We start from the raw sequence: 17620 nt of genomic DNA, 5'->3' as shown, positions 1-17620 counted from the left end.
CCCCCATCCTGCTGCTCTCCAAACACCACTGACCAGAATCAGAGAGTCACAGAATCATTGAGGTTGGAAAAGCCTCTGTGTTCATCAAGTCCATCCATCAGCCCAGCACCACCACCATGTTCACCACTAAACCGTGCCCCCGAGTGCCACATCCACACATTTTTTGGAACACTTCCAGGGATGGTAACTCCACCATTTCCCTGGACAGCCTGTTCCAATGTCTGACCATCCTTTCTGTGATGCAATTTTCTCTAATACCCTCTCGTGGCACAACTTGAGGCCATTTCCTCTTGTCCTATCACTTGTTACCTGGGAGAAGTGATTGGCCCCACCCCAGCTTTCCTTTCCCAGAAGTGCATCGGGTGGTCAGACACCCCTGGGCAGCCATGGGGTCAGTGCAAGTGTTGCTGTGCTCTCCTCCTCTGTGGGTGGACAGTGACACCAGGGTTTGTCATATGGTCTCAGCTCAGCTTTGCAACAGACTGCTTTGAGGGGCCCAGTGCTATTAAAAGGGGACAAGGACATCCCAGGGGGAGTCCTCCTTTCTGTAGTTGGTCCAGGAGGACAGACAGGCATGGCATTGCTAGCTGAGGCCAGGGTGAAAGAGGGGTCAGCAGCATCTGACCTGTGTTTCCCTAAGGAATATCCACCCAAGTTTATTAATTCGCCAAGGAGATGTGGGTTTACCTTTCCCTTTAGGTGGGCATATCCAGCTCATTAGCACTGTGGCTCTTCCCCCAAATCTTCATGCTTCACCATTGCTTCCTGCTTCTCCCAAAACTAACATCTGGCACTTGGCATCCTGATCCAGACCATTTTACCTCCAAGGCATTTCACCCCAAGCCCTGCTGAGTCTTTGCTGTCTCGTGTTCCCTGCTCTGGGCAGTTCTGTGTCCCTTGCAGCAGTGTTTGTGCGCTCAGCTCCTGCTGCCCAAGGTGCATCTCCATCGGTCCCACACTCCACCATTCCCAATACTCCAGCAGCCCTCGCTCTGTCTGAATCCCTACTTCTCTTCCAGGGCCCCCCTCTGCTCCTGTGAACCTGATCTCCAGTGTGAACGGCACCTCTGTGACCCTGGAGTGGGGCCCGCCGCTGGACAAGGGTGGCCGTGCGGACATCGTGTACAACGTGCTGTGCCGGCGCTGCACGGGCGACGCGGGGCCGTGCGAGGCCTGCGGCAGCAGCATCCGCTTCGTGCCCCAGCAGATGAGCCTGGTGCAGGGAGCGCTGACCGTCACCAACCTCCTCGCACACACCAACTACTCCTTCTGGGTGGAGGCCGTCAACGGCGTCTCCGACCTCAGCCTGGAGTCCAGGAGAGCCGCGGTCGCCAACATCACGACAAACCAGGCAGGTAGGAGGAGCAGACCCCCCTTCAGGCTTGGCCTGTGGGGGTGATGCTGATGTTGCTCCGACGTTGCTCCAGCCAGTGTCTGTGGGATCCAGAACCTGCTCTAGCAGTGAAGGGCTGGTTTGGTGATGGGCTTGGGACAGCCAGATGTGACCCCTGTCCTCTCTGCTGCTGGAGGTGGGTTCGGGGAGCTGGGATGGGCTGGGGACAAGTTGCTGCCCAAGGCAACTCTTATCCCTCTCTGGTTCTGCCTCACGGTGTCCTTTTTCCTCCTCCTTTCCCTTCACTTCAGCCTGCAGCTGCTGTTGGAGGCTCCTTTTCTGCAGGAGACGGGGGACATGGAGAACACTCGTTTATTGACAGGAACACTAAGTGGAGCATGAATGTTTCAGGCTGATCCTCCAGCCTTTTGTTCCTTCCCAAAGGGCCAGGCAGCAGTTCATGCTCTGCTCTTAGCTCACACCAATGCCAGGCCCCAGCAAGTGACAACAATGTTTGCTGGGAAAAGTCTTTCCCATGCATGTCTCACCTTTGCAAATTCCTCACTGCAAAATGCTCTTTCCCCAGGAAACCACTAAGCAGTGCTGTAGCCCAGGTAGGACAGGACCTTGCTCCATGGCACTTCTCCGTGGAGCACACTGTGGGCAGAGAGTTCAGAGCAGGGACTGACCTTCCTTGTCAGTCCTCCCAGTCTGAAATGAGCCCCCAAGAACTTCCCATGATGCTGAGCCCCTTCTGCTCTCATGGCAGGGGTACCAGCAGGAGAAACCTGGGGAGCCTTGCTGGATAGCTCAAGGCTGGCATGAGAACAGGTCCCTTTGTCACTAATGCCAGCCTGTAGCGCTTCTGCAGCACGTGGAAGTGGCTCAGTCCTGCTGGCTTGATCCCTCACAATCCCTCCAAGTGCTGATGAGCTGCCTCAGCCTGATGCCTCAGATGGAGATGCTCTCAGGAAGTGCTGAATATTCCCATTTTGACTTCTCAGCTGCAAAATGGATTCTGAGCAGGTGCTGTGAAAGCAGCAGGGTTGGGAATTTGGTAGTTCAGCTACTGTGCTCCAGCTGCTGCATGTGACAGAGCCCCCTGCCCTCCAGAGAGCTGAGGGACCCTGACACTGCATGGGGGGACCTCCTGGGTGCTGGTCACCCTTGTCCCCCCAGCCCCAAAGGCTGAGCACGGCTGAGGCAGATGCAGCACAGATTCCTTGGGGCTGCTTGGAGCAAAGGCGTTGCCCATGCTCATGCAGTTTAACTGATTCCCAGCATCCCATCCTGTCCCATCTCCCCAGGGTGCTCTGTACCAGCAGCATTTTCTGCTTCTCAGAGGAGCCAGCCCCAAAGATGAACTGAGCTTTAATTGCTGCCCTTCAGTCCCTGGGTGCCCCACTGCTGCTGCAGCCCCTGTGTGGCCTCTTTTGGTCTCTGTGCTGCTCCAGTGACACCCCTGCACTGCAGCCATGGCCACAGCAGCTGTCTTCCCCAGGGCTGCCACATCTCTTTTTTCACCTGACAGTGAAGCTCACAAGTGGGGCCTGAAACTTCCCATGAGCCATACCCAATGGCTGCACCTGGCCATCACACTCTGAGGAACTTCCAGTGGGTATTTTCCCAGTGGGAAAAGAGGCTGGTGAGTTGGTTCCTCCAGCTGTGACAGCAACAGCTCAGGCGTGGCTACAGGTACACGAACTGATTCACAGGCTCCCAGCTCAGGCCTGGGAAGATGACAAATATACCAGGGCAGCAGAGCACCCCCAGGGCACTTTTAGACTGATGCTCAGACCCTGACCACACTTATCATCTCCCCTTTCCCTCTTCCCCTGCCCCTCTCCCTTTATCCCAGGTGGAACAAGAGAGGACAGAGTCCTGTTAGGGGTCTCCATGACCTGCAACCCCACTGGTACTTCTCCTCTCTGGCTCCAGATCACAGCAAATCACCAGTGTCCCCTCCTGCCTGTCCTGGGACAGTGCCCTCCTTTCTCATCTTCTCAGAGCTGCTTCACTCCATGGGAAAGAGACTGAGACAGCCAAAGCAAGGAAAAGCCTGTTTGCAATCCCCATCACAGCACTCATCTCCACATGGCTTTAATTAAACCAGAAGCCTGATTTAAGCCAGGGGTCCTGCCTGGGGCTCCAGTTCCACCCTTCCCTGCTGCTGTGTCCTGCTCCCCCCCATCAGCAGGCACCTAACCCCCTGTGTCTGGTCCCCAGCCCCGTCACAGGTGGTGGTGGTGCACCAGGAGAGCACAGGCCAGAACAGTGTCACGTTGCTGTGGCAAGAGCCGGACCAGCCCAACGGCATCATCCTGGAGTACGAGATCAAGTACTACGAGAAGGTAACGCTGAGCTTGTTTCTCAGAGGCCCCTGCTATCAGCCAGCCTTGCACAAGGGGCTTCTTTGGAAGACTCTGGTCGCTGTGCTGATGCGGAGAGAGTTTTGTTGCTGATTGTCCCCAGGACAAGGAAATGCAGAGCTACTCGACTCTGAAATCCAAGAGCACCACTGCCACCATCTCTGGGCTCAAGCCTGCAACCCGCTACATTTTCCAGGTGCGGGCTCGCACCTCTGCCGGCTGTGGGAGGTTCAGTCAGACTGTGGAGGTGGAGACTGGGAAGCCGGGTGAGTGTGTGCAGGTGTGGGGTGAGGGAAGTGTGGGGCAGAGAGCATGGACCCTGGTGATGCCCTTCTCCGTGGCCACTGTTCCTCCACCACACAGGGAGGGGGCCTGGAGGCACATCCCCTGGCATTTCAGCCTGCAGGGATTGCTTGAGGTTGCACTCCTGAGATGTTTGAGACAAGAGGAAACACTCAAATTGAAACAGGGCTTAGATTGGATATTAGGAAATATTTCTTCACTGGAAGAAGATATTGGAACAGGCTGCGCAGGATAGTGGTGGAATCACCACACCTGGAAGTGCTTGAGGAATCTGTTGATGTGGCACTTGGGGATGTGGTTTAGTGATGGCCTTGGCTGTGCTGGGTTGATGGCTGGACTCAGTGATCTTAGAGGTCTTTTCCAACCTTAATGATTCCATGAATCTATGCTTATACATTAGAAAGAAGAGGGAGGAAGGATGTAGCAGTTAGTTCAGGGAAGACGTAGAGAGGCTTTCTCAGATCTTGGCTTGGTTTCCCCACATGCAAATGGTCCCTGTACACTGGGAGAGGCTTAAAACTGGGAGTAAGTGGAACAGTGCTTCATCTTTGAAGACCATGACCCCATGGTCATCCCAAGGCTTTACCTTTGAAGACCATGGGGTAGGTACATTCCTGAGCTCAGCAGTGCATTCACCACTCCAGTCCCCACTTCAGCTCACCCCTTCCTACCCTGCTTCTTCAGCGTCTCTCCGGTACGACACGATGACGATCGTCTGGATCTGCCTGACACTCATCACTGGCCTCGTCGCCTTGCTGGTAGTTCTGATTTGCAAGAAGAGGTAAGAGTTTTCTGGAGGCCAGGGGGATTTTCTGGAGGTCTCCAACAGGGACAGGAGGGACGGGAGAACTTTGGCACAACTTTTCGCCTTTCAGTTTGTCCAGAGCATCCATAGGTCTGGGATTAATAAGCAGCCAAGAGACTTCACTTAAGGGTCACCACTTTCCCTGAGGCAGAGCCAGTCTCCAGATCTTCCCCTCTTCATGCCAGCAGGCTGAGTAGTAAAAAATTGGTATATACACTATAATATATGATATATGGAACATTAGCAGCACAGGCAATAGCAATTCCAGTACCAGAACTAGTACCAGTACAAGGGCTGACTGGATGGACTGGTGGGTAGGTCAGGAGTGGAGAGATCTTTTCTACCTCAGACAGATCCAAGGGAGACTGTGTGCTCTGTCTGAATGTGGCTGAGCCAGGCATGTGGAGCACACATGCTTTTAGCACTGCCAAGCCTCGGAGAGCACCTGGAGAGTTCTTTGATCCAGACCAAAGTGTCAGTCCAGCGAGATGCAGGGATGCAGCTGGTGGATGGCCAGGTGTTTTCTCTGGCTGCCCACAGCCCCAGCATGCACTGCCTTCCACCCTGCTTTTGGAATGCTTGTGGATGGGGGATGGGGGCTTTTTTCTGACCCTTGTCCCCCTGTGGCAGGCACTGTGGGTACAGCAAGGCTTTCCAGGACTCTGATGAGGAGAAGATGCATTATCAGAATGGGCAAGGTAGGACAGTCTCTGGGAAGGACCCCAGCCAGCCCCATGGAGGGGCAGAGCTGGACTGTTACCCCCTGACACTGCTGTGGTTTCCAGGGGGAGGGGTTTTGTATCTTGCCTCCTCCTAGGAACATGTCTTAGGAGACTTGAGTGGGGGCTCTGATCCCAGGGGCATCCTGGTAATGGGGTTGAAAGGTTGAACAGGGTGCACTGAGACTGCAGCAGGATCATCCCAGAGAGCAGCAGGCCAGGGGCGGGGGGGGGGGGGGGGAGTGATGGAGTGGGACAATCATGTGGAGAACGCCTGGGCAGCCCGGTCCTGAACTGCTCTGAGGACACTGCTGGGCCAAAGAGTGACTTAGGGTTCCTTGTGCTGCATCTCTGTGGCTCCTCAGCCTGTCCTGCCCCTGCCCATCCTCTGCCCTGCTGCTGGGTGTCCCTCCTCCCAGCACGGCTGCCTGAGAGTGCTGATCTCCTCTCTCCACTTTGAAACCTGGCAGTGAAGTTCCCCGAGTCCAAGTTTTATGTGGACCCCCACACGTACGAGGACCCCTGCCAAGCTGTGCATGAGTTCACCCGTGAAATAGAGGCCTCCCGGATCAAGATCGAGAAGGTCATTGGGTCTGGTGAGTCCTGGGGCCCAGCTGCCTCTTTGGATCGTGTCTGCTCGGGGAAATCCATGATCTGAGGTTGTGCCGTGCCCCTGGCCCGCTGGGATCAGAGCCGTGCTCAGCAGGGCTTCATCTGCTCCTTATCCTTGTGAGATCAAAACCTCGGATAGAGTGGGGGTTTGGGGGAGTGAAATAAACCCTTTGGAGCAGCCTGGTGCAGGGGGTTGCTCGTCAGCAGGTGTGGCACTGGTGGCTCAGGCTGGCACAGCAGATGGCTCAGCCTGTCCCCATGGGTGCCCCAACATGCACCCATGAAAAACCTGGGGTGACAAGATGCAAATGAAATTGCAAGCGAAATGGTAAATTTTCAGAACAAAAGGGAATTTTGCATAGGAGCAGGGGCTTTCAGGGAAGCACAGTGCAGAGATGGAGCTTGAACTTCACGAGCAGCACCCTAAGGGCTTAACCCAGAGAAATGATGAGGGTCATCCTGGCTGCTCTGAGACTCTCAAATTTGTTCATTAAAAACAATAAAGCAAGTGCCACTGCAATCACTGCTCTTGGCCCACTGCCTTCAGTGAAAGGCACCAGAGACAGGTGGTTTCTGATGTTCCCACCCTTCCTGAACAGGAAGCCAGAGCTGAGCAATCCTTTCAGAGGATTGAATCCTGGAGGGGTTGGAGGGGGTTGAAATTCAGACTGAAACCCAGAGGGGCTGGGGCATGCTGTGAGTATGCTGACAGACTGGATGATTTGTGGTGTTGGTGGGTGAGTGCAAGAAGTGGAGGAGCTCTCCATGCCCCCACTTTCCCTTGCCTTGCAGGGGAGTCTGGAGAGGTGTGCTACGGCCGCCTGAAGCTGCCAGGGAAGAGGGAGATTCCCGTGGCCATCAAAGCACTGAAGGCAGGCTACACGGAGAAGCAGAGGCGGGACTTCCTGAGTGAGGCCAGCATCATGGCACAGTTCGACCACCCCAACGTCATCCACCTGGAGGGTGTGGTCACCAGGAGTATGTGGCTGGCAGGGGAGGGAGCGTATGGCGGGGCAGAGTTGGGATGTATCTCCCTGTGAGCAGCCTGGGAGATGGGGGTCAGGGCTCGCTTTGGGTGCACTCCATCCTTCACTGCCCCAGTGGCTTTTCAGATTCGTGCATCTGACCTGGGACAGCCACCCCCTTGCCTTCTCTTCCAGGACAAAGTTCCCGTGGCAGTTCCACACCTTGCTCTGCAGTGTGCTCCAGGTTGTTGTTGGTTTGGGAGATGTCCTACTCAAAGGCATTTACTTTAAAGGCTGCCTGTATTGAATCACAATTTGAAGTCTTTCTCCAAAAAGGCACATTTTGATGCAAAGCCTTACACTAATGGCATGCAAATTTCAGCAGGGTGACGAAGCTGACCCAGCCATATCAATGGCACCTGGAGGGAGGGGTACCTGTCTGGGTTGTTGCCACATCCCCATCATTGGGCCAGTCCTGCCCAGCGCAGGGGTGACACCAGTCTGAGGGGCTGCAGAAGACCCACAGGCCTGGTTTCATGTCTCTCCCAGTAAAAACCTGGCACTGGGCTTCCCGGAGGAAGGTGACTTCTCTGCTAACCTGACCTCCCTTGTCTTCTGCAGGCAAATTGGTAATGATTGTTACTGAATACATGGAGAACGGCTCACTAGACACCTTTCTCAGGGTAAGGAGGGAGTTTGTATTTTCATTCACTGCACATCCCCTGGGGCTGGTTCCTGCTCCTCAGCCTCTCAGCCACTGAAAGCCCTATGTTAGAGAGAGCTGTGGGTGCTGGGCTCTCACCTCTCCGGCAGACACAGGCTCCAGGCATCGTGTCTGGCTCCCTGGAGTGACACTGCAAAGGCAGGGACAACTGCCTGAGCATGTGTCAGAGGCACTGAGAGGGCAAGGAAGTGGGCAGGGGCACAAGCTGGAGGCACTTTGGTACTAAGCCAAAGATGAGAGGCACTGGGGGGCTGGTTTAATGACAGCAGCACCAACAGGATGGTTATTTCCTTTCCAGAAACACGACGGGCAGTTCACGGTGATCCAGCTGGTGGGGATGCTGCGGGGCATCGGGGCGGGCATGAGGTACCTGTCTGACCTGGGCTACGTGCACCGGGACCTGGCCGCCCGCAACATCCTGGTCAACAGCAACCTGGTGTGCAAGGTGTCCGACTTCGGCCTCTCCCGCGTCCTGGAGGACGACCCTGATGCTGCGTACACCACCACGGTGGGTGGCTCACAGTGCTGGTCCCTAGTGACTGTTGTTGCCTCAGGCCACTGACACATGGAAAAGTCAGAGACTCTCAAGCCAATACAGGTAGGGCAGGAATGGTGATGTCACCTCCTGCTGACATCTGGGCCAAGAGCTCAAACCCAAAGAGGTCCTGAGCGTTGTCCTTCGCACAGGGACATCCCAGAACTGAGTGTGCAGTGAACAAAGAGCAGCAGGATGGGAGGGCGGGGAGTTATCAAACATCCCCAACCAACTGCTCCCATGGGCACGTGTGGCTTACGTGTCCCTGTTGGAGTCCTTCCCTAGGCTGTGTAGCTCCATTCACTCCTCAGTTGTCCTAGACCCGTCAATCCGTAGGGGGGTGTTCTGGTCTACCCTTCAGCATTGTGGCCACACACTGGTTTTTCCATGTGACTGCCTCATTCATGGATGTGGAAAAGGTGGGAATTGATTTTGCAACCTGTGTTTTTATTTCATGCAGGACACTTGTGTCTGTGAAGCCATGTTGAGATTTTTCTAGCCAACCTGGCAGCTCTGGAGCTTGATGTTCTCCTCCATGGGAGGTCATCAGAAGCAAAATGAAACACATTTTCATGAAATACATAGAATATGTTAAATAAAATGAACTCTTTTTGCTCTTCTCTCTCCATGAAAAGAATTAGTGTGCTCCCCTGGCACATATCTGGAGGACAGACTGTTCCTGATGGAGGCCAGTTTGGAGCTGTAGCTGAGGATTCCAAGCATCATTTCTCAGAAAGACCAAGACTACAGAAGCAGAAAGGGCTTCAGGTTCCTTTGGGGTAGCTGATGCCGAGCAAGTCCCAGAGCAGCTGCAGCTCTGAGGGATGAGTGCACCATGGCCCAGCCTGAGGAACGTGGCCTTCATGCTCTTCATGGCTTCAGCAAAGTGGAGAAGCTGAGCCAGAGGGGCTCACTGTTTGTGTGTCCATGCACTCACCTGCTCCCTCTGGTATCTCAAGAAGTAGCAGGGCATTCCAGATAATTTAACTTTGGGGGAGGTTCCTGCTGCTTGGTTTCTGCTGCTTTGAGGCACCTCAGTGCAGTGAAACCCACCAGAGCTGGTTGCTGTGGAGGAAGACTGGATAATGTATAGTGTGGGTGGAGCTGAACCACAAGGAGGCAGTGCCAGAGTCAGGATCTCTGGTGAGGTCTCAGTCAGGGTACCCTTCAAATGAGGTTTCTGTTGTGTTCAGCAACTTGTGTTCCTCCTGTGTTGTCTTCAACGTGCTCAGGAGATTGCTTCCCCCAAGGGACTCTCCCAAGAGACACGTTGTTCATCTTCAGTCCTTATCAAGGCATGTGCCAGGGCAGGCAGAGCTGGGTAGAGGTAGAGGCAACTCTCCCTATACAGGTATCCCTGGAAGGTGATCCCAGACACACCATTCCTGCCCCAGATGCTCTGGGAAGCCCAGCCAATGTCCCCTATACTGCAACTTTCCTCTTCAGATGTCTGGCAACCACATTTCCAGCTTAAAAGCATTCTTGGTCCATACATTGCTGATTTTTGTCAGCATGGTCCTTTAATTGAATGCGTCTTCTTTTTCGGTGTTTGCCTGTCAAAGCAGGGAAGGACAGGGAGCACATCCCATCACTCTTCCTGTCTGCTCAAGTCAGGTTCTCTGCTTGCACCCAGGGTCAGCTCTGTGCTTGTGTACTCTGGTAGCCCAGGGGTCTTCTTCATCACTGTGAATTCCTTGTCTCTTGAGCACTGGGGGACCAAATTGTCCATGAAGACCTTGTAAAAGAGCACAGTGTTCTCCCTGTTCTGCTGGAAACACCTTGAAGTCGTCCTTCACACACACCTTTGGGCTTATCTTGTGCACACTGCCTCCTCAGTCCTTCCCATAAGACGCCACCTCAGCTTATTGCTTGTCCAACAGCTGTCCTAGCTGCAGAGCTCAGGATGCTGAGCCCTGCCTGCTCTGAGCCTCCACTCTCACTCACTTTTCCAGGGGGGGAAGATCCCCATCCGCTGGACGGCTCCCGAGGCCATCGCATACCGCAAGTTCTCCTCAGCCAGTGATGTGTGGAGCTATGGAATAGTCATGTGGGAGGTGCTGGCCTACGGCGAGCGGCCCTACTGGAACATGACCAACCGGGACGTGAGTGCTGCCAAACCTGCCCCTCCTCCTGCCCTCCCCAGGCCAGCGTGGTGGGGGGCTGGGAACAGGGCCCCAAGGATCAGCTCTTGCCTCTCCTCACATCCCCACAGGGCTGTGCACAGGGTGCACGTCCCCTCTGTGGGGACAGCAGTCCATCTCTGCACTGCACAGCCTTTGCCTTTGCAGTCCCGTGGCTCCCAGGAGTGACCGGAGCTCACTGGTCATTGACCTACCTGCTGGCCCTTCCCAGTCCTGCCCCGTCCTGGGGACACTGACTCAAGTGCCTGGTATGAATGCAGGCAGGGAGGTCGCTGCCACGCTGCCTGTGTGCACCGTGGCTGTCCCTAGTCCTGCCTTTCTGCTGGCTGGAGAGATTCCGCACATTGTGCCACCTTTCCGAGTCCCTGGAACGGGTTAGGGCTTCCCTAGGATCCCTGCAGCTGCACTGCACCAGCCTGCCAGTCCCAGTGCTGGGCATCCATCCCTTCCAGTGCCCAGGTGAGGTTGCTGACAGCCTCAGGCTAGCCCCACCCAGCTGTAGGCTTTGGGCTTGTCTGAGTTGTGTGGAGCCACTCTCATCTGAAGAGTAGTATAAAATCTGAAGGGGAATGTAGGTTATAATCCTGACCACAACCTGAGGGCAAAATTTCCAAAAGGAGGCAGTAAATGAGTAAAATGAGTATTTTGGCTCTGCAGAATCACAGGACTCCTTTTTTAACCTATGAGTTCTATAAATCTCCCCCTGTGCTGGGACTCCCCTCTCTTCCTAGGTTTCTTTTTATTTTGTGGTGGCTTTGGTGACAGCAGGGCATGAATGCAGTGGCTTACACTACCTCCTCCACACAATTCCTTCGAGCAGGGTTTCCTCCAGCCTTGCCGACCAGTGCCACGCCCTGGCTGTAGAACAACTGAGTGTGAGTGCAGCCCTCGTGGCTTGTCTGCTGGAGGGAAGCTGCAATATTTTAGGCCACAGCACCACTAAATAACTCTGCTGTCATAGCATTGATTTCCTGTACGTGTGTGGTGTCCAGCCTGCTGCCAGCTCTGCTTAGAGCCTGCACGCAGACATTCAGTTGTTGTTTAGCACAAAGCTTGTGCCCAGCCCTCTGCTCCCCATCCCATGGCCCCAGCAGCTCTCACGGATCTTCCCATCGGGGGCTGGGAGCGGGATGGGGGTGCAGCTCCACTGCGGCGTGTGGCTTCCTTCCAGGTCATTAACTCTGTGGAGGAAGGCTACCGCCTGCCTGCCCCCATGGGCTGCCCCACCACCCTGCACCAGCTCATGCTGGACTGCTGGCAGAAGGACCGCAGCGAGAGGCCTCGCTTCTCCCAGATTGTGGGCATCCTGGACAAGCTGATCCGCAACCCTGACAATCTCAAGTGCATGGGCACCGTGAACAGGTGAGGGCTCTGTGTGAGCAGGGGCTGATGACTGATACTGGGCAGGCCACGTGGGTTGCAGGAATAAGGGCTATTTCTGACTGGCTGTGGCACCAATGGCTGCCCTTGGGACCATGGACACGCACAGGGCCCGTGGGCATAGGTAGTGGTGGGTAGTGAGGAACTTCCTGCACTTCAGCTCCCTGCTCCCTCCATGGCACCCCCATGCCAAGGCCAAGGAAGTGCAGCAGTGCCCATGCAGCAGCATCCCTGCCCATGCAGCAGCATCCCTGCCTTTACCTGCCTGTGAAGGCTCTCTCTGTCCTGCTCTGCAGGATCTGCAGGGTCACAGCTGTGTGCCCAGGTGGGCAAGAGGCCAACGGCATCTGGCCTGGATCAGGAATAGTGTGGCCAACAGGACCAGGGCAGTGACTGCCTCCCTGTGCTGGGCACTGGTGAGTCCCCACCTTGAATCCTGGGGCAGTTCTGGGCTCTTCACGACAAGAAAGACATGGAGGGGCTGGAGCATGTCCAGAGAAGGGAACAGAGCTGGGGAAGGGCCTGGAGCACCAGGAGCGGCTGAGGGAGCTGGGAAAGGGGCTCAGCCTGGGGAAAAGGAGGCTCAGGGGGGACCCTGTGGCTCTGCACAACTCCCTGAGAGGAGGGGGCAGCGAGGCAGCAGTTGGCCTCTGGTCCCAGGGAATGAGGGACAGGACAAGAGGAAACAGCCTCGAGTTGCACTAAGGGAAGTTTAGGTTTAAAATTAGGGAAATTTTTTTCATGAAAAGGGAGGTCAGGCCCTGGCACAGGCTGCCCAGGGCAGTGGTGAAGTCACCATCCCTGGAGGTGTGGATGTGGCACTTGGGGACATGGTTTAGTGGTAGCCCTGGCAGCGCTGAGTCAACAGTTGGAGTTAATGATCTTAGAGGGCTTTTCCAGCCTTAATGTTTTCCTGATTCTATAGGTGCATTCAGGTGGCCCTCACAGCCTGGTCACCTTGGACCAACCTTTCTGTCCTGCTCCCAGGTTCACCCAGACACGCTTGGACAGGGGTCTCCTCGACCTGACCAGCTGCTTGACTGTGGAGGACTGGCTGGACTCCATCCGACTGGGGCACTACCGGGAGAACTTTGCCATGGCTGGGTACTCCTCCCTGGGCATGGTGATGCGCATGAACATCGAGTGAGTAGCAGGGCGTGGCTGGGTGTCCCTGCACCAAACCACTAGCCCCAAACAGTGACCGTCCTGCCTTGGCTGGCTCATTCTAGTTGGTCCCTGGTGCCCCATACGTATCTCTAGGCAAATGGTGTTGAGATTTGGGACAATGTCCAAGGCTGTGCTGAGCTTTGAGGGAAGGTGTTGGAGTTGTACTGAGAGGCTGTGAGCACCAAGTCACCTCCAGTGCTCTGTGGTGGCTCTCCAATGTCACCATAGGCCCATAGGAGGTAAGTCAGGTTGCAAGGTGCTCCAGGAGGTCACCTAATCCAACCTCCTGGTCACAGCAGGGTCAGGCGGGAGGTTGCTGTCTCCCTGTGCTTCTCATCTTTGTTTCCCCTGCAAAAGGCCTCTCTGGACCAGAGTGTGGCCGTGCTACCCTGTGCAACTTCTCTGGGATCACTGGGAAAACATAATAGCTGGGCATTACCTTGGAGCTTTGCCAGACCCCATGCACAGGACTGGTTCCCTGCTCAGTGCAGCCAGCAGGGAGGCATCACTGGAAGGTCATTAACACATGACCAAGAGTGGGTTAAGATCTGTCTCACTACCCTCCTGCTGTGAGGAACTTGATCTCCCACCTGTCTAGGGAGTTTCCAAGGTGGAGCATCCAAGCGGTACCAGAAAAGAAGGCAACTATACCAGCTCCTACCCTTATGCCTGCTTACATCCCCCATCCCGTGCTGTTACCAGTAGTGACAGGGCTGGCAACAACCTCTGCAGCCTCTAAGGAGCCTTGTTCCCTGTCCAGAGGCATGGAGCTGCTGGACAGTGGTTCCTGTGGCAGTGAAAGGGAAGACAGAGAGACACAGACAGAGGGTTGTCGTCTGCATCGATCGGGGGCTGTACATGGGGCCTTTGCTCTGGGATTCAGCTGATAGTGATCCCTGTTTCTCATGCACATCAGAGAATCTTTTGAATGGGGAAGGCTCATTATCCATCCATCTTTCTGACTGGGTTATCTGAGGGCATCTCACTAAAACTGAATCCAATTTCAGAGCATCGATCTTGTCACCTGCCAGCCTGTCAGGAGTGATCCTGCTCCCCATAGGGCTGTCACAGTGGCCTTGTCAGGAGGACGTGCCCAAGGGAATGGCAGTCTCTCTGTCCCTGGGAGGATGCCCATGGACCCCTGTCAGGACCAGCCTTGTGCTGATGGACAAGTGGAGAAGAGCCAGGCACAGGTTCCTGGGCTGGTCCATGGGGTGCAGTTGTCTCCCTGGGGCCTGGCACAGGTGTCTTTGACAGTGTTTTTGTTCTCCAGGGATGTTCGGAGCCTGGGAATCACCATGATGGGCCACCAGAAGAAGATCTTGAGCAGCATCCAGGCCATGAGATCCCAGCTGCTGAACACAAATGGCCCCAGGAGGCATCTCTGATCACAAGCTCTGCAGAGCCACATCAGGCATTCCTTAACACTTACCCTGGCAAAGGGGCAGCAGGGTGGTGAGCAGGAACAGGGGCACCAGGAGCTGGAGCCCTGCCAGCATCTCTTTGATTTCAGCGTTGGTGGAAACATGGTATTCCAAATACCTTGGTGGTCCTGTTGCCTCCTTCCCCCACCTGAAGGGGGGAGCAGCCTTCCAAGTGGGCTGGGGACACATCATGACTCTGCTCTTTCCCTGTGGGACTGGGGGTCTCCACACAACTATGCAGGACAGGAGGCAACCCCACCACCCAGTGGGATGGTCCAGCTGCTCCTGCAGGTGGAGGGGTATCAGACACATCAGCAATAACCAGGAGCAGTGGGACTGGGCTTGCCATGGCACACAACTCCTTTGGATCAGGAGCTGGGGAGTTCCTTGGATCTTGAACTAGCAGGGCTCCACAGGCTGCACACAGCAGCTTCCGGTACCTCCCAGCGTACTCCAGCCTGGACCTCCTGAACTGCACCAGCCTGAAGGTGACTTCATGGTCCACCTCTACCAAGAGCAGGAGGGCAGGGGACAGAGTACAAGGTGGCAGTGCCAGGAACAGCTGGGTCTGCCTTCAGACCATACTTCCGAGCTTGGAGGAGAGTTGTCCAGGGCCTTCTACCTGGAGCCTCAAGAAGCCCTGGAGTGCTGCAGGACACTCTCCACCTCTTTAACCCACCAGCACTACTCTTCCCCAGATCCAGCACAGCCCTCCAGGCAGCCCAGGCATGTTTTCTAGGGCCGCAAGCTCAGGTTTCTCTGCCAGCAGAATTGTCCTGGCCTCCCCCAGAACAGAGAGGAATGGGAGAGTATGCTCCCATCTCCCATGATGGAGGGACAGAGAAACAATTCTTTGTTCTTATATTGTCCTAGAGAAACCCAAGAGCTGTGCTATCACCTGGCTGCCAGTGCCCAGAGCTGCAGGGTCACCTGCAGAGGAAGGGTCTTGACAGCATTTCCAGCTTCAATCACAGCATCCTGTGGCTGAGGGCAGGGGCTCCAGGCACAGAGGATCTCACTGGTGGTGACCCCAGTGTCTGGGAGGGTGGTCTGTCCTCCACAGGAGCATTTCTCTGGGTGAGCTTGCCTGGTGCTCAGCAGTGGCCTCCAAAGATGTGTGGAGCTGGTCCAAGAGGCTGAGCTGGATGCCAAGGTACAGATGAACTGGGGAGCAGGGCAGGCTGTGGGCTGGGAGTTTCTTTTGGTGTAAATACAATTTTCTATGGGTTTGGGAACTGTTTTACTGAAATAGGATGTTAAGTACACAAAATGGTCTCAAAGCACAGAAGCCTCAGTTGTGGGGCTGAACTCACTGCAAAAAAAAGTCTGCTGGGAGCATGGCTGGGCTGGGGGGTGACAGGAGGGGAGAGGGACTGGAGGGAGCCATGCTCCCTGCCGGGGTCCAGCCTGGCCCACAGCACCCTGTCCTTCGCACGGGCACAGCACACCCAGCATCACTCCAATGCAGGTGCTGGCGGGATCTGGCCTGAGGGCTGTTCCTGCCAGGCCTGTTTGGGCACAAGGGGGGTGGGGGGCGGGTTAAAGCCATTTCTCAGCTGCAATAATTCTGGCTAAACCAGCCTTTCCAGGGCTGGCTTGGCTTTCCATGCAGGGCGCTTGTGTCCTGATGGATTCTCTGACTACGGCGGGCACTTTACTTCTTCCTATGGAAGCTTTTTGTAAGGGGGATAGATGCAATGTGTTGTTTCATTTGTATTGCACCCTGCGTCCTGCACTCAGCCCTGGCACACTCCCTCCCCGCAGCCAGCACGTGACAGAGCTCACACAAGCCCTGCCGCACAGGGGGCTGGGTGCTGGCCCTGTCCTCTCTTCCCAACATTTGGGACTCCGTCATGGACACACTGGTGAGAGCAGAGGTCAGACCAGCGCCACACCTGTGTCCTTGGGGTTTGCTGGGCAACCCCAGTCAGGTGGGATGCAGGATCTGAGGCTGGGAGCTGCCAGATGGCCCCTTTCCAGGTGGTTCATGAGTCAGATCCTGCAGCATGGGGTCACTGGGCTGCTCCTGGCTGTGGGGATGGTGGGGCAGGGTTTGCCTTTTATGTTCAGAGTGTGCACTTCCTCCTGGACAATAAAAACCCCTCTTTCCGTGATCCATCTCCTTGCCTGTTATTGTCATTGGGCTGCACAGAGCTGTCACCACTTGCAGTGAGAATGGGGGACACTGCAGCTGCTTTGGGGGGGCCAGCACTGGGATGCTCAGCTAGTCACCACCTCCCTTGCTCCAGAAAGCCTCCCACACGTGAAGGATGCTTCCCTGCAAAGCAGGAGTATCCATGGGATGGGCCCACAGGGACAGGGAAGAGCCAAAAGGATGTTTGTAGGCTCCCAAGGAAGGGGTGCTGTGGCTGGGAGAGGACTTCCCAAAACCACCACGTCACTGCTGTGTAGGAGCATCTCATGTAGGACATCTTGTGTGCAAAGGCTCCTCTGAACCTCGGGGGTCTCTTGCAGGTTTTCCTAGACTCAGCCTTACCTTCTTCTGGAAATGCAGATTTTTTTTTTTTTTTTAAAGAAAAATTAACACCAAAAAACCCAACCAGTAAAACTTCAGCCCTCATGTCCTGAAGTCTGAGCTGAAGTATGTTGTAGGTGGGCTTGCAAAACTCTTCCTGTGGGTGTTTAGCAGTGTTCCAGCTGCCCTTCCGTGAAGGATTTACCAGCAAATGAGTCGCAGGACAAAGCAAGCACTGTTTTCAGTAAACGCCCTATAAAAGCAAAATGGTCCCACAGCACAGTGTGGGGTAGGCTCTAAACCCATCACTGCCTGCTCACATGCTCCCTGCCTTTGCCACGCTTCAAGGATGGAGGTGACCATTCACTGCCCCAGCCCGCTCCCCATCCCGCAGGTGAGGAAAGGCCAGCCCGGCTGCCCGGGGCTCTGTCCTACCCCAGCCTGCCTGCACACTGTCAGGTTATCCTGCCTGCCCAGCCAGAGCTTCCTTCTTCATGGTCCCCCCTCCCACCGCTCTCTCCCGTGCCCCTTTCCAGAAGCACCGGCCCCTAGGCTGGACAAGCTGCTCCTGGTCAGTGTCCCCTGTGCTGAGGGTTGAGCTTACAAGTCCTGTGCTCTGCATTCCCCTTCACCTTCACCCCATTTCTGTATTTACATTTCCCATCCC

General features: G+C 55.4%; 1 protein-coding gene across 1 annotated transcript in view; it reads left to right on the top strand.

Annotated features, from left to right (window-relative positions):
- EPHA8 (EPH receptor A8) overlaps positions 1 to 16597 on the top strand; it is a 53103-nt gene extending 36506 nt beyond the window's left edge. The window contains exons 5-17 of the mRNA XM_032131813.1: positions 1020 to 1355; positions 3560 to 3684; positions 3806 to 3968; positions 4690 to 4786; positions 5441 to 5508; positions 6000 to 6125; positions 6934 to 7119; positions 7728 to 7789; positions 8129 to 8338; positions 10318 to 10467; positions 11678 to 11868; positions 12874 to 13029; positions 14327 to 16597. Of these exons, the coding sequence (XP_031987704.1) occupies positions 1020 to 1355; positions 3560 to 3684; positions 3806 to 3968; positions 4690 to 4786; positions 5441 to 5508; positions 6000 to 6125; positions 6934 to 7119; positions 7728 to 7789; positions 8129 to 8338; positions 10318 to 10467; positions 11678 to 11868; positions 12874 to 13029; positions 14327 to 14441 (1985 nt within the window). The 3' untranslated portion in view covers positions 14442 to 16597. The remainder of the gene's footprint in view (positions 1 to 1019; positions 1356 to 3559; positions 3685 to 3805; positions 3969 to 4689; positions 4787 to 5440; positions 5509 to 5999; positions 6126 to 6933; positions 7120 to 7727; positions 7790 to 8128; positions 8339 to 10317; positions 10468 to 11677; positions 11869 to 12873; positions 13030 to 14326) is intronic.
- The last annotated feature ends 1023 nt before the right edge of the window (positions 16598 to 17620 follow it).

This window comes from Corvus moneduloides, chromosome 22, assembly GCF_009650955.1.
Source record: "Corvus moneduloides isolate bCorMon1 chromosome 22, bCorMon1.pri, whole genome shotgun sequence".
In the NCBI taxonomy this organism is placed as follows: Eukaryota; Metazoa; Chordata; class Aves; order Passeriformes; family Corvidae; genus Corvus; species Corvus moneduloides.
The sequence above is the reverse complement of the archived record's forward strand: the minus strand, read 5'-3'. Positions and strand labels throughout refer to the sequence as shown.